Genomic DNA, 13,652 nt, shown 5'->3' with positions numbered 1-13,652 from the left:
AACATTAGGTATTGAGCAGATGGTGCAGTTTTTCTTGCGGTCTCTGACTCACACACTTGTCCATTAAGGCTTTTATTGATGGGGATTATCTATTACATGAATTAACTGATGTAATAAGATCTGAGGGCCCTGCTAATGTAGTCACGTCTATAACCTCACTACGTCTCAAATGACTGGCCTTAGTTGTACTAGCAGTTATACTACCAGAGACACCAGTGTAGGTACATCTGAATCCGGTATTATAGTCTGCTGAGTACTAGTGTGGTCTTCCATCACTCCTCCTAACTGCCTGGGGAAGGTATCCAACACCTTTGAGCCAAAATTGAGTTTAGAACCTCTGTTACCCTTTCATCATAATGTTTTCTTGCGCTATTTTACCCCCAACAATCTCTCTTAGGCTTAGTAACACACATTTGTGGGGATTACAGAGCTACTATTTAGTAATACTAACTGACTTAGACCAAAAATATAGTCCAGCTTGCTTCATAGCTCTATTTGTTGGTCTAACGATCATGAGGTTGCAGAAGGAGTGTTGGAAATGGCCCTTTTTGCAGGGTTATCCCCAAACTTTTTGCTTCTTCCTCCTATTTTTTCCTGACTTGTTTGTGTTGGTTTTAGGACTCTGGGCACTATACCACTACTAATCAGTGCTAAAGTGCATATGCTCTCTATGTAAATTGTGGTATGGTTTGGTGTTTCCATGATTGGATATTTGATTTACTTGTTAGTCGCTAGTAAAGTGCCAGGGCCTGTAAATCAAAGGCTACAAGTGGGCCTGAAGCACTGATTGTACCACCCACACGAGTTGCCCTAAAAAGGTAAACTCAGACCTGCCATTGCAGGGTCTGTGCGCAGTTTGTAACTGCCATGTCGACTTGGCCAGTGCACACACTTGCCAGTCACTAACCTTCCCTTTTCTTACATGTCAGGCACACCTAAGGAAGGCCCAAGGTACCCCTGTGGGCAGGGTGCAGTGTATGTGAAAGGTAGGACATGCCCTGGTGTGTGCGGCATGTCCTGATAGTGAATTACAGCCCAGTTCGTTTTTCATTATTGTAAGGCTACCTGTTCCCCATAGGACAGAATGGGAAGTTTGTTTATAACACCTTATAACTTATAACTGGGAACTAGGTACGAAAATAAAATTAAGTATGCCTGAACTCTGAATCTAAAGATGCATCTTTTAGTAAAGGTGATTGTTACATTCTGTTTGAAAATACCACTTTTAGGAAGTAGGTATTTTCTTGCTCAGTCATCCAGTGTGCCTCTGCTGGAATGTGGATTGCCTGTCTGGATTTTGGATGACAGGTGGCTAGGAAGCAAGGTGGCTCCGGATAGTCTAGGTAGGTCAGGAAAGGGCTGAATAGACCTGGGCTGCGATGGGGGAAGAGGGGGATTTCCTTGCACCTCAAAGGGCCTGGTCTGCCTCTGACAATGCCGTCTCCACCCCCTGCCGGGAAACCACACCAGAGAAGCAGAACTTGTTCTGGCTGGGCACAAACACCCTCTGCCTAGAAGATCAAAGGATTTTTGGATACAAATACTGGGGGCCCAGACCCCTGAACTTTAGAACTCTTTTGTATCAAGAAAACTGCCAAGAAGAAGAGCTGGACAAGCTGTGAGGAGGACCTACCGCTTTGCTGTGTGCTTTGCTGTGTTGGCCTGCAGTGGCTGCTTCTGTCTTGGGCAGTGAAAGGACTGGACTGAACTTTCTGCAATCTGCTTTGAGAGTTTCTTCAAGGGCTTGAGGTAGAGCTTGCCCCCTGTTCAAGAGGTCTCAGGAACAACAAAGACTTCAAACTCCTGATGCTTGCACCTCGACCAGTGGGCACCGTACGCCGCACCGCCTCGCGACGATGCCTTGGCATCCCAGAGGGCACCGCCGCAACACGACCCTGGTCTCACCGATGACGCCTGTTGATGCCACCATGAGCTGCTGCTTGCACCGCGACCGGTGGGTACCGCACTCCGCACCGCCTCGCTTCACGACGACGCCTTGGTATCCCAGACACTGCTCCACGCCGGAATCGACGCCACTGCTTGCACCGTGGTTCGAGGGCACTGCTTGTAAAGTTACACGACACCACCCTCATCCCGCACCACAGCCGGGGCCTACTGACGCCGGCGCCAGTGCTTCAGCAACGATGACGGCGCTGCTTGCACCGTGACCTGCCAGCACCGTGACGAGCACCGCCTTCATGTCGCACTGCGACCCTGGTTTCACTGCCGACGCCATCTGATGCTGCCACTGAGCCGCTGTTCGCACCGCGACCGGAGGGCACCGCATGCCGCACTGCTGCACTTTGCCGCTGCCAGCGCTCCTGAATCAGAGAGGAGATTGACCTGCAGCATGTGTGACTTCGAGGGCCCAGACGACTCCTGCGCCGACCTCTGGAACCGACGCCTGCAGACGTCTTGTTTTTGGAAGCTCAACGAGAGGTCATCGACGCCTTGCATTTCTAAAAGGTACTGTTTGCGGGTCTTCCGACACTGTAGCTGGCCCGTGACGCCGCAGTCAGCCAGAACGGTTAGGATTTGTTTGCTCACAATGGCATGATAGCCCCGGACAGAGTTATCGACATCAAGCAACTGTTTTTAAAGCGTATTTTTAAGTACAGTATTGTGTGTTTTTGGTTGTTGTTGGTCTTGTCTTAGGTATATAAAAATATTGGATATTTGTCTAGACTGGTGTGGTGTCCTTTTGTAGTGCTTACACTGTATTACTGTTGGTTATGTGAAAATGCTTTAGACACTGCCTCCAAGATAAGCTTTACTGCTCGTGCCAAGCTACTAAGGGGGTGAGCAGGGGTTATTTTAGGAGTTTAACTCCCTTATCCTGACTAGAGTGGTGGTTTCTGCCTGGCTTTGGCACATGCCCTAGCCTGCTAAAGATCCAATTTCTAACAGGGAGTAACGTCCGAGTAACCAAAAGTAGCAAATTCAGCAGATGAAAACTTTGTCAAATTACATGTTGCTTTATTCTTTTTTTTTTCATTCACTTGCTGCTGCAACTCACAGAATTCTCAAGCTCACTGGCCTGAACCTGCAGTGGCATGAGGGTTACTTTCACTTCCCATTTACTTTGCCAATTACTTGAACAGCTTCTAAACTCCCCAAAAAACAGTCACGGAGTGGACAAAGTTAGGGTCTCAGCCACCTCCCCTGGAACAACTTTTCCCCCCTTGGGTGCATGAGCACAGCAGGGCTTTTGTAATCCACTGCATAAAGGAGATTCCAAAATAACAATGCTGTGATACAGTGCAGCACTAACACAGGGAGTCGGCAGCTAACTGAGACTAGTGGCCCTTTCCATCCTGCTGCAGCCTGATGTAAGTGAGCCCCAGTGCCCATCAAGAACCACCACCCTCCCTAGACTTCATGCACCATAGCAAGATTACCTTCAATGTAAATAGATGACTGCTGTCTGTTTTTTTTAGTTTTGGCTTTACAGAACACTTCCCTGCAAGACCTTGTGCCACTAATTCTTTTTTATATGCTGGCAGTGCTCTTTGACTCCGTCCACAGAAGTATTCCTCTCACCTTATGCCTGTGAATGTTAGGTGTCTAATTCCGCCTCCTAAATCGCTTGCGCTGCCATGCATGAGGGACAATATTACATCTCTCAAGCACACTCCATCATCACAGACTAAATTCTTTATCTGGCGATACACTGGGGACACAAAGCAATTATCTTTTCTATGTTTTCACTGCCGAAATTATGTTTGAATGTTTAGTCAGGTTGACAAATTACAGTCGGACCTAATGGCTTTGACATGGTTTTAAAAAAAATGCTTTCATAGAAAGCGGGTCACCATAAAATGCATGTAGAGTAAGGGAAATGTTTTCTTAGAAAGAAAGCAATACACTTACTAGGCCTTCACTCATTGCTTGTTAGCAATCCAAGAAAGCACATTAAAAACTGACAAGCGTTTTATCACTATTGACAACAACGTAGATGGTGAACAAATAAACATATATATTCACATTCACAGTAGTAGTGCTGTGAAACTGGGGCATTGACAAATGGAAAGGGCAAACAGGCGTAATATGATAAAAAGTGAATTCATTAGTAAGAGACACAAAAAATGCATCTTGAGTTTAAAAGTAATCAAATAAAGCTGTGCTTGAGTGAGTTTGAAACCAAGGAATTAGACAGGCTCAATAAGCAGTACTGCAATTTGTTAGCAGGTTGATCTGAAAGCACAAATTAGGGGTGAAGTTAATGGAAACTCGTGAAGAAAATGAAGATGGATGATTATTGTCAAAAATGTAAATTCAGTTTCTTTAATCTTCTGTAGTGGACATTTGTTGAATATAAAATGTGCAAAATATGCTTTAGTATACACAACTATTTACATGGAATTCCTGGACGTGGTTGTTTTAGCCAGATATCACAGACTAGGTGTTCATGATAAAACATCATTGCTGTATTATTCTCACTTGCAAACAGTACATTGATGTATGTCCATACCTCAGTGTTTAGTCCCCCTCCACTTGTGGCAATCTCCCACATTGCCCCAGTTCAGGAAGGACCTCAAGACCTGGCTCTTCGGATGACCACACCACTCAATGGAGCCACCCTTCCTCACCCCCAGCACATTGAGACCCTCACGGTGAGTAGTTGCACTTTACCAACCCTGATTTAAATGCTTGCAACATCTTCAATCACTATTACATTCATTTCAAATCTGTGAATCTTGGACCTAAAAGCAAGTGGACTCTTTAGAGAGGAATAGCGGAAGGACACAAACGAATGCATTAGGCATTTTGGATGTCTAATGGAATAGCTCTTTGATGGATGCTTTTAAAAAAATCTTCTGTGGGGATCCAGCGACTCAATCTGAGATTTCAGAAATGACACATCTGGACTGGACAACATGCAAACATATATCGCAGTACTTGAAGCAAAGGCATCTTTTGGCCCCTGTTTGCACAGCTTTACATGGTTTGCAAAACGTGCCTGCGCGAACTGCAACTGTGTTTGGGCTGATGCTATGAGTCTAAACTAAATCTAACACTTCTGAATTAAAACAGGTATTTTTGTGCCTCATATTATAAAGTGTAACAACAGGGTAAAATAACACATTTGCTCCAATTACAACAAAGTACAAACAGTAGCATGCCGATTGTAATCTGATCCATTCCTATGTCAAAATATTCCCACATCCACCATCACAAATACTTTAAGATCTACCGTGAAATTAAAATGTAAAAATATGGAGGCACACAATGCTCCATCTTGGTGGTCTAGAAACAACTGTTACATTTTGTCGGCCTCCTTAGACAGCAGGAATCAAAGGTGATTCTCCTGAAGAAGAGTGAGGTGCTGGTGGCATCCGGTATCTGACCCTCTTCCAAAACCTTGTGTTTGGGGAAAGGGTCTTGCCTGTGAAATCTCCTTTCCACGAGATTTTCCCCCTATTTCCTTTGATGTATTTCAAAGATTCTGGCACATTGGCGTAGTCTATTTTTTCCAATTCTATTAAAATGATTTGAGTCTTGTTGCTCAGTAGTGAGTCGTGAAGAGCGATGCACTGTTCAAATTCATTATACAGGAAGTCTTTGTGTGACGTCTCTCTGGTTAGAATCAGTATCAGCCTTCTGCTCTTTTTTACTGCTTCATCGATAACATCCGTCACAGCTGTAAATGGTAAGGTCAAAAAAAAGGAAACAAATGTTGTAAAACAGGCAAACAAAGAACTACAAATCAACTGTCATTTCTGGAATTAATTGTGAGATAATTTGTGACATTATCACAATAAAATTTAAATAAGTCTTCTTGGTAAAGCACATAACTCGAACGACAAAAAATAAAAGTAATTAAGCACTTTAGTTTCATCTCAGTAGAGTATCTACTGTGTTCAAACATTAGGACTAGGGAAGAAGTCATGTTAAAAACTTGTCTACCTGGAGTATTCACAACGACCATTTACATGCATACAACAATATATATGATGGATGCGAGTCCATGGCCAGATCCTTGGTGTCTATATTCCACCTACAAAGTTTGGCTCGGTTTACAAAAGCAAGCACAAGTTTGGAAGCACAGAAATTAGTCTCTGCTGGTCACTAGTCTGTTATTTTTAAATTAATAAAGTTAGAAAGGATTATACAACTCTCAGATTTTCCTGCACCTTCTCCACAAGTTAAGTGTCCGTCTCTTGACAAACCCCATTCCCTATGCCCACATGAAAAACAGGGGACAGTCTTTACCTTTCTGCAAACAGACAGGGAAAGGGTGGTGGTGTGGAACTTAAACAGGCTTTGTGAATACCCAAAAAGTACTCCCTCTGAGGGTGTTAACATAATTTGGCGTATGGGGACTAAGTAGCTGAGCAAATAATCCCTTATAATCGAGTTTGCAATGACAAGCCTGACCCCTGAATGAATGTACATTTACAGTATCAAGGATTTGTTCAACACTGTGCCCGCGCATTAGGCAAAGGGCACCGTACACTACAATACATTGACATCACCCACATACTAACGCAACCAAAGTTAAAAGAACGATTTGGAGCAAACAAAAAAGCAAAGACAATGTAAAGTTTTACAAGGGTAGGGAATGAATAGGGACAACAGAACATGCAAATCATTTTTGTTACTATGTAGAGTAAGGTGTACCTTCTCCCGGCAAGTCATCCCGCCCAAAAATAAATAATTTATATCCGCACTGTTTCTCCAGAACCTCAGGCAGCGCTTTCTGTACAAATAGGTCTACGGTGTAAACTTGGTGATATTCACTGCCCTTAGGAAACATAACATAGGCATCGTAAATCTTCCCATCTGAAGCTGTAAAAGAATGGGTAATGTTATTTAAAACAACAACAAACAAAAGGATACATAGACTATCTTTAAGCTATGTTTTAGTTACAAGTCATTGTTCACAGTCTCATATATTGCTGGAAAAGTCAGACGTTTTCAGCAAGTTTATGACCTACGTTTAACGTTAATCCCCTTCACATTTTTATAACAATTGTTGCTCTCCTCTCTTTCAAACCCAATATTTTTTAAAATAAAGCACAATCATAACTCAGAACAATGGGAGGCTGTACAATATCAATAATATTGCATTGGCTATGGTGGCAGACCTAGTTTACAACCAATGGTCTTTAGTCTCCAGTGAGTTTAGGCACTCAATAACTCATTGTACATTCTCCCACTCACTGATGCGCAATAAGACACAAACACAAATTCAATAATTATATGCAAACTAAATGAAATGAATAAAAGTAGAAACAAAGGAAAAACGTTGCTGCCTCAACACAGACGGTCTAGACTTTCAATAAAAAAGTAAAAACTTAAATATAGCAATGGATTACTAAATTGGAATGGTATAGTGCACAGAATATCACTGTACTACATTTCCAGCATGGCAGCCACATTTCAGTCACCTAGAAACAATAAGAGAATGATGCACTAAGCAGAATGCTAGTCTAACATGTCATCTCAGGAACCAACACATTAGATGGCAATCTTGGAGTGGGACTGTGCCAAGTTCCCACTGCTGTACAAGTCAAAGATGGCTAATGTGTTGTATTTAAATGTGGCAGTCATCTGGGAAGGGTAATATAATGATACACTATGGGAAAAATCCAAAAAAACTAAATAAAATAGGAGCTTAATGAAAGGAGACTATAAAAGGGGACATGGAAAGCCAAAGTACCCACCAACCTCTCCCACTCCTAACACTGAAGCATACACATGTTCAGGCAGCTGTGCATGTAATCAGGTAAAATGCCATCAATAACCAGCAATAGAGTCAATGTCTGAGGAGGACTGACCCACTGCTCCATACAGGGTCTACTCCTTTAGGGCTTATCAAAAGAGATAACCAACTCCAAGCTCTTGCCTACTCAAGCAATTTGTGTGATTCTATGCAACAGAGAACCTGTCTACAGGCTTTCACACAGTGTAAGAACAAGCCTCCCTTAAAGGCCTATTGGCTCTCAATAAATGTGTCAGGCCTATTGAATTTGTCACAACATTTCATTATAAAAGGATCAGACCTAAGGCACTTTCCCAATGAACCAATAATGTCTACCAGCTGTATCTTTCGCTTGTCACCATGCCCAAGTCGAGCATACTGTTGTAAGTCCAACCTTTCATACAAGACACCAATTGGGCATAACATTACAAATATGTACAAAATTACAGTAGGCAAAACAATATACATTTCCTTTTCAGAAGACATAATTAGAGTTATCATAGTGAAAATCTTGTAACACCTTTAGGGTTAGTCAGAGTTGTTGACCAATACCAAACCCATGCCTACTATGGTCATCTATGAGGTTACATGTAAACAAATACCAGTCTACAGGCTTTAACCCCTTCGCTGCGGCGCCAATTCTGCTGCGGCGCTGGGGGGGTGAGCGCAGCGCAGCCATGCTCGTGACGGAACCACGCCGTCATGAGTCACGGGCGAGCTGTGCTCATGACGGAGTGGTTCCGTCACGACTCCGCCCACTCTCTATTTCGCCCGCACAGGCGGGGAATCAGTGCCGCGTGGGAGGAGCGGCCGCAGCATGACGGAACCACTCCGTCATGAGCACACGCCGCTCGTGGCTCATGACGGAGTGGTTCCGTCATGGGCACGCAAGGGGTTAACATAGTACAATAACAATCTACCCTGATGCATTTAACAGCTTTTCATAATAAATAAGTCAGTCCAACTGCTTCGGTCATAACCTTTAGCCTTGATCATTGGCTTCTCACAAAAGCCAACTCAGGCCCACTGTAATGAACACAAGCTTTCCTAAACGTCAAAACAAGGACTCTTTTTATGGAATCAGATCACATCTGCCAATAAAAAACTGGTATATTGGAACAGTAATATGTGGATGGAACGTAAGCTGTTCTCTGACCTCCACTTCTTAAAGTTAATTTTCTGATAATCACATAAGGTAACAGCTACAGTCACGTCAGACTTAAAAAAAAAAACATGGACAGTGTGGTTTAGTATGAAATAATAAAGAATAACACATCTGCACAAAGCATTACACGCTCATCCTAAACCATTTAAAAGGAACAGTTCACATAATATTCACACATTCAGCTGCTGATTGTGATCTAGTTTTTTTCATACATTACTGTTTGTAGAAATGCACAGACAGATTATCATGTGGAGCAAGAGTCAGAGCATTTAATATTCCAGGAGTAGATTCTGAAAACCCTTGTCTGTCATTTTTCATTTAGTATAGTAGGCTCAGAGTGAACCAGCTCCTGACTGAATATAATCAGCCCACTCATTTGTGTCTTTAAAAGGACAGTGACAGACCACATGGACAAAGCTATTCTGTAATTCACGAAATTACTGAGTTTGAGACAGCAAAATGGCTGTTTATGTACAAATCCATATTACATGTCAGATTTTTTTTTCTGAATCGTTAAATGTGTTTTGCAACCCATGCAAAATCACAATTTGGAACGGTTGTAAATGGGTGCATTCTTTCTAAATTGCAATTTGTTTTTTCAATTCATCAATTGTTTGCAAACACAATTTTGCTTGCAAACTACTGAACAATTATGGACACCTCAGAGGAGGTGATACCGGTTTTGCAAAGGGATAGGGATCGCCCTTGGGAATCGTGTTGGTAGCCTCGGGGGTTGAGGTGGGGGGGTGGGTTGGGAGAGGAGCCGGCACTGGTCCACTGCCTGCTCCAAAACGTAGGTTTTCAAAGGAGCACTGGCTTTTAAGGGACACAGGCTGCCTAAAAACATTTTCTTTTTTTAAAAAGGTTTCCGTTTATGAATGCAAACTCAGGGATGTTGCTCTGCATTCCCTTGAAGGCCGACATTCCTGTGATTATAAACAATCAACAGGAAGGTCGCAAAACTGTGTAATTAATATTAATTAGACAGGTTGTTCTGCAACCCCATGTGACTGAAGATTCGCAAAGCCCGATTTGTGACTACTTTCTGTGACGAGTATGTTCTTACATCCTGCCCCTTGTTTGGGGGAAAGATGATTTAGCCAGGTATGTTTTTCACGGTCAAGTTCATACCCTAAAGTGCAAACCTATTATTTTACCCACAGCCCATCTGTAGTAGAGAATACATCCACATCAATAGTTGATAACCAAGTCTGCACAATTATGCTTACATTTACTTGATGGCAGAAATAACATATTTGCTTTTGGTAAGGTTTAGCTTCAGATACGGGGTTATATGCCATGAGGCCACCAATATGACCATCAGAAAAAACGGAATATAATCACCATATTGAGGCACAGAGCAGCAACAATTCCACCTCTGGGGCTCTATGTATGGACTGCAAATCATGGGTGACGAAATTGACCAGATTATTAAACTTTTAGTTATCAAAAAATACATTTCAGTCTGAAGGGATATGCTACTTACCAGTATGCATCTGTTCTTGGCATGTAGAGCTGCAGATCTACACACTTTTGCATAGATCGCCATCTGCTGTTGGGCCCTGATGTTTGCAGTTTGTTTTTCCTCTTGGAAAGTCTTTGGAAGTCACAAGGTCGGTGACTCCTCCCTTGGTTCGTATTGCGCATGGGCTTCGGCTCCATCCTCAGATTGTTTTTCGCCAACAGGGAAAGATGGAGCGTAGTAATAGTAGTGAAGAAACCCATGTGTGTTGTATCTAAATAAGATAGACTGGAACAGATACAGGTAGCCGGGGAGGCGGGTGGGCGTGTGTAGATCTGCAGCTCTACATGCCAAGAACAGATGCATACTGGTAAGTAGCATATTCCGTTCGAGGCATATGAGCTGCAGATTACACACTTTTGCATAGACTATATAGCAGTTCCCAACCCTAGCGGCGACCACCGGTATCTGTTGCAGTGGTTTGAAATAGTGTTTTTAGTACAGCCTGGCCCACACTAGCTTGTTGCTTGGTTTGCACATCTACACAGTAATGTTTAGTTAAAGTGTGCGGTGTTGACCATGTAGCTGCTTTGCAGATATCATCTAATGGGATGTTCCCTAGAAAAGCCATAGAAGCCCCTATCTTTCGTGTAGAGTGGGCTTTAGGGGGAACAGATAGCGTTCGTTTTGCCTTGTGGTAGCAAATCTGTATGCATTTTACAATCCACCTAGCTATCCCTGATTTAGAGATGGGGTTGCCTTTATGTGGTGGAGAGAAAGAGACAAACAGTTGTTTGGTCTTTCTGAAAGGTTGTGTTCTCTGGATATAGTAAAGTAAGGCCCTTTTAACATCTAGCGTGTGTAGAGCCCTTTCTGCAACAGTTTGAGGTTGCGAGAAAAAAAACGGTAATTCTACCGATTGGTTTAGATCAAGGGTACTCATAGTACGGCCCGCGGGCCGCTGGCTGCCCGCCCGGCCTTCATTGGCGGCCCGCGGACCTTGTTGCTGTACGAGTCCTTCCTGATACTTAACAGGGAAGATGGCCGCAGGCGCATACCTAGTGAATACGTATTCAATACGTGTTCACAACGTTTGCTCCTGCGACCATCTTCCCTGCTTAAGCTTGCCTCTGATTGGCCAGAGCCTCTGTCACGTCACAGCCGGCACGGAGCACAGGCCCTTTAAAAGTCAGCTGTAACTAGCGCTTGTACAGCTGACTTTTAAAGGACCTTTTAAGAAGCTTCCTGTGTCCGTGGTGACGACGTCGACGTCCTCGCAGCCCTCGGGAATCTTCACTGCAGCCGGAAAACCTTCAGCGTCACTTTAACTACAGGTAAGTGTAACGGTGGCACTATGGGTCATGTAACGTAACGTTTGCTTTTGTAACATGCCCATTAGTAATTTTCTCCTCATGTATCCATACATGCCCGGTGCTACCTCGAATGCCCAAAGCCCAATTCAGATTTGTCTTAAACACCCAACTTGCTTTCAAAACCCAGGACAAGTTTCAATACTGAATGCTATCTTCATAAAATAACGGTGTTCCCAGCGCATACCTCCTATTTATAAAAACCGAATTCCGTCATCAAAAACTCAGTGCTGACCCCCATTCAAAGGCCCAAGATGTCTTTAAAATCCAGCACTGCTTCCAGTGTGTGTCGCTGTTATCAATACCAAACGCCCTGTCTCAGTAACCCTACCGTTAATACACAACTTTGCCTGCAAAATGCCAAATTTGGATTCAAAGCAAGCATTGTTTTCAGCAACCCATATCAACGCTTTCTTCAATACTCAATAATACCTCTAAATATGGCACTACCCACAATACACATTATGCACTGTGTGTGGCACTACTCACGGCTCCAGTTATGCAGTAGTTGCCTACAGGACACCGATCATCTACTGCACGTTTTTTTCGTTACCTTTCAGAAGCATTGAGCGCAGTGGCAGGCAGAGAGAGGGTGATGCAAGTGTTGTGCAGTGGCCTGGCAGGTTACTGGCAGTGCATACAACCCCACCCCCCGTGTGCATTGTTATGCTTAAAGTGAAAATGTATATACACCTGATCAAAACATGCATATTTTAGCGCAATGCTCCAACTGACCAGATTTTTAGTGTGAATCCTAGTGAGTTCAAATGACAATTGTCTTGGATATATTTTCTTTGCTGCCTTTTTGAAATGAAACACTGTTTGGACTCGGGATTCCCTAAACGTCGCAATACATTTTTAATATGTGATGCATTGTGGCAGCAGAAACTGCTTCCATGAAAAGAGAGAGGAGGGTGCAGGATCAGACTCCAGACAGCGACCCTTGATGCCAGAGTAAACGAGCATTTGCAATGCAAAAGGTCTCGCATTTACGCGAGTTTGAGCTATTGACATTGCAAATGACAATGCCTTTCATTTTTGTTTTCATTTTTAAAACATAAAAAAAGGCAGTCATTTACAATGCCAATAGCTTAAACTCGCGTAAATGCGAGACCTATTGCATTGCAAATGCTTGTTTTCCTTACCTTTCAGAAGCATTGAGCGCAGTGGCGGGCAGAGAGAGGGTGATGCAAGTGTTGTGCAGTGGCCTGGCAGGTTACGGGCAGTGCATACAACCCCACCCCCCGTGTGGCAGCCCGGGCTGAAACAGCTTCCAGGCACACACACAGCCGCCCCAGAGTACTTCACAGGTCTTTAAAAAGACCATTCGCTTGTTAATGAGGCTTTGTTTTGCTTTTTCACCTCTTGCCTTTTACTCAGCTCAGTTATTTTACTGACTTTGCCCACTGGCCCAATCTTCTGGTTATTCCCGCCCTCCGATTCTCCGCCCGCTCTACTAACCCCCCACCTGAAACCTGGCCCCTCCCCAGCCCCCCTCTACCGGCTTGACCATTGTATCTGAGCCTTTCAGATTCCTTTAGTTTGACAGCTGCTGCACACCAAATAGCGCTGTCCAGATTAGCTCCTTCCATATGTGTTTCTACTCGGTCTCCTTGTACTGTGTGCAGGCCGGGTCTGGTAGCGCAGTGGACTAATGCGTTCGAAGCAGGGGCCTGTGTTCTACCTCATGGTCACAGGTTCAAATCCTGGCGGGTCGTGCCTTTCATCCATCTGAGGTCGATAAAATGAGTTGGGTAGCAATAAACATCTGTTATTCAGCGCCAAGAAACCTATGGATGAACTCGTGCTTGTATATACGTGTGTGTGCATGCCATTTAATTCAAATCCCTATTGAGTGACACATTTCATGCATAAACCAATGCTTAAACAAAACATTACTTTGCTGTTGCTCACAGATCTATTGCGAAAAGTGGTGTTGGTCCATCGGTC

General features: G+C 43.6%; 1 protein-coding gene across 6 annotated transcripts in view; it reads right to left on the bottom strand.

The window, feature by feature from the left end:
* Positions 1-4,268: 4,268 nt before the first annotated feature.
* LOC146805512 (interleukin-1 receptor type 1-like) overlaps positions 4,269-13,652 on the bottom strand; it is a 237,300-nt gene continuing 227,916 nt past the window's right edge. For all 6 annotated transcript variants that reach the window (XM_085622782.1, XM_085622783.1, XM_085622781.1 and 3 more), the window contains 2 exons: positions 6,622-6,789; positions 4,269-5,641 (listed from right to left, as the gene is read on the bottom strand). In XM_085622782.1, the coding sequence (XP_085478908.1) occupies positions 5,280-5,641; positions 6,622-6,789 (530 nt within the window). In that variant the 3' untranslated portion in view covers positions 4,269-5,279. The remainder of the gene's footprint in view (positions 5,642-6,621; positions 6,790-13,652) is intronic.

The sequence above is a fragment of the Triturus cristatus genome, chromosome 8, assembly GCF_964204655.1.
Source record: "Triturus cristatus chromosome 8, aTriCri1.1, whole genome shotgun sequence".
NCBI classification, from domain to species: Eukaryota; Metazoa; Chordata; class Amphibia; order Caudata; family Salamandridae; genus Triturus; species Triturus cristatus.
Note: the sequence above shows the minus strand (reverse complement) of the source record. Positions and strands in the feature narration are given on the sequence as shown.